Here is a 1,815-nt window from a genome sequence, read left to right on the forward strand (position 1 = left end):
GATTAACCTTCAGGGTGGATATAGCTCACTAGCAGCCTCATGACCTAGTTGACATCATCATTTACCCAGAATGCATTGTGTAAATGGCCCCATCCGTGTAATATATTTCTAAACTTTTAGTTTAAAAATGATAAAAACTAAACATCCTACAGTATTTTTATAGTATTTAATTTACAGTTAAAATATATGTTTATCAAATAAAGTCTAATGTTACAACTAATCGTGGATCACTTTAAAAAGTGTAGTCTATTTCTTTAAGAAAATGGTAACTTATTTTCCATATTTTAAGATAAACTTTTACCAGTAAAACATTTAACTCATGCCCTTTGTGCTCATCACTCTTATTAACTCTTGTAGATACAAAATATCAGTCTTGTAAAAACCAAATACAGAAAAACTATTCTCCCAATCATTGTGAAAACAATTTGTTTTCCTACGTTTTAATGCTCTTTTCCCCTCTACACAGAGGTAAACTAACTGAATATCTGTGCTGTAAGGGTTAACTTTGTGAAGGGTGGGGGTGGAGTTAAGCGTGTGTCGCTGCAGTCTGAGAACTTGCTGGGTTTGTTGTGTTTACAGGGCTTAACAGCAGCTCTTGTTGACATTAAGTGTTTTGTTAAAGTTTCAAAGAGCACACAGGTGAATTTTGGTCCCATTGTTTAACATTTATGACGGTCAGCTGATCAGTGCTATTATCCACAGGCACCGTACAGGTGACCCCTGCACTAGGGGAACCCCTGAGGTCTAGGTTCTGAGCAGATGTACTTACGGTATGGGGATGCTGATGACGACGTCGTTCAGCTCGAGGCTGTCCTTCTGCAGCTCGTACTCGATGTTGACGTCACAGCCAGTGGCGCTCTCTGAAGGCCAGCAGTTTACTGAGACACAGAATAATCCAGGTGAAGGAGGAGCTACACCATGTTACCCGTCATAATAACCTGAACCAATCATGGATCTACTGTTAGGTAAGGATGTGTCATATTTGAACGCACTAGTTAGGGGTATGAGGGTCTCGTCTGAGGTCTGCAGCCTCCACTTCAGCACACCAACATCATTATTGAGAGGGAAGGACTTCTCTGGGTTCTTCAGACCGATCACTGAGTCAGCTGTGAAAAACTTCTTGTCCACGTTGGGATGTGTCTGTCAACAAAGACAAAGTCATAAATATTAGTTTATCCGTCAGAAAAACACTTTAAAACAATTAATCTGAGATAAACAACTTGTTTCTAAATCTTGTTTCTCATCTTAGATTAACGTAGATTAATGGATGTGTTCTGAACTATCCTGCAACAATCCAGTGATGGGAAAGGAAGCAGTACATTTAATGTGTACTTCTTAGTCCATGTCTTAGTTTTTGTTTTAATGAAATGAATAAATGAATACACTAAAACTAAACTAGTCCAGGTGTTCAGTCAATAGATAATCTATTATTACAAGATAGAAAACGTAACAATAAACTGGTCAGCCTAGCCTTTAAATATAAAATATTTTGTAATTTTAATATTAACAATAATAGACAAGATTTAGATAATGATTTTAGAAAGAAGACATGTTCTATGTAAAATACCCAATTCCACCAACAGTAAAATGAAGCCAATTTAAAATTATATTTTACCCTGTGGAAGATTTTCTACATAAAAGATTTAAATTTGAGTCTGATCCATGTGTTTTTGTTCCTCTGAAATAGAAACAGTTCATCTATTCTACAGCTGTCAAACATGTTGGTGTTTTCTGGTCTCATGTTCATATTCTTCTCCTAAATTTCTCTTACTTTTGTTCGTACAAAGGGTTCGTACGAACATGTCACGTCAGATT

At 36.5% G+C, this 1,815-nt stretch overlaps 1 protein-coding gene across 1 annotated transcript in view; it reads right to left on the bottom strand.

Annotated features, from left to right (window-relative positions):
• The window catches only part of LOC106527859 (coatomer subunit delta), a 20,869-nt gene that overhangs the window by 6,573 nt on the left and 12,481 nt on the right, over positions 1–1,815 (bottom strand). The window contains exons 7-8 of the mRNA XM_014022869.1: positions 993–1,140; positions 770–878 (exon numbers count right to left, since the gene is read on the bottom strand). Coding sequence (XP_013878323.1) covers positions 770–878; positions 993–1,140 — 257 coding nt within the window. The remainder of the gene's footprint in view (positions 1–769; positions 879–992; positions 1,141–1,815) is intronic.

The sequence above is a fragment of the Austrofundulus limnaeus genome, unplaced genomic scaffold (genome assembly GCF_001266775.1).
Source record: "Austrofundulus limnaeus strain Quisiro unplaced genomic scaffold, Austrofundulus_limnaeus-1.0 Scaffold345, whole genome shotgun sequence".
Lineage (NCBI taxonomy): Eukaryota > Metazoa > Chordata > Actinopteri > Cyprinodontiformes > Rivulidae > Austrofundulus > Austrofundulus limnaeus.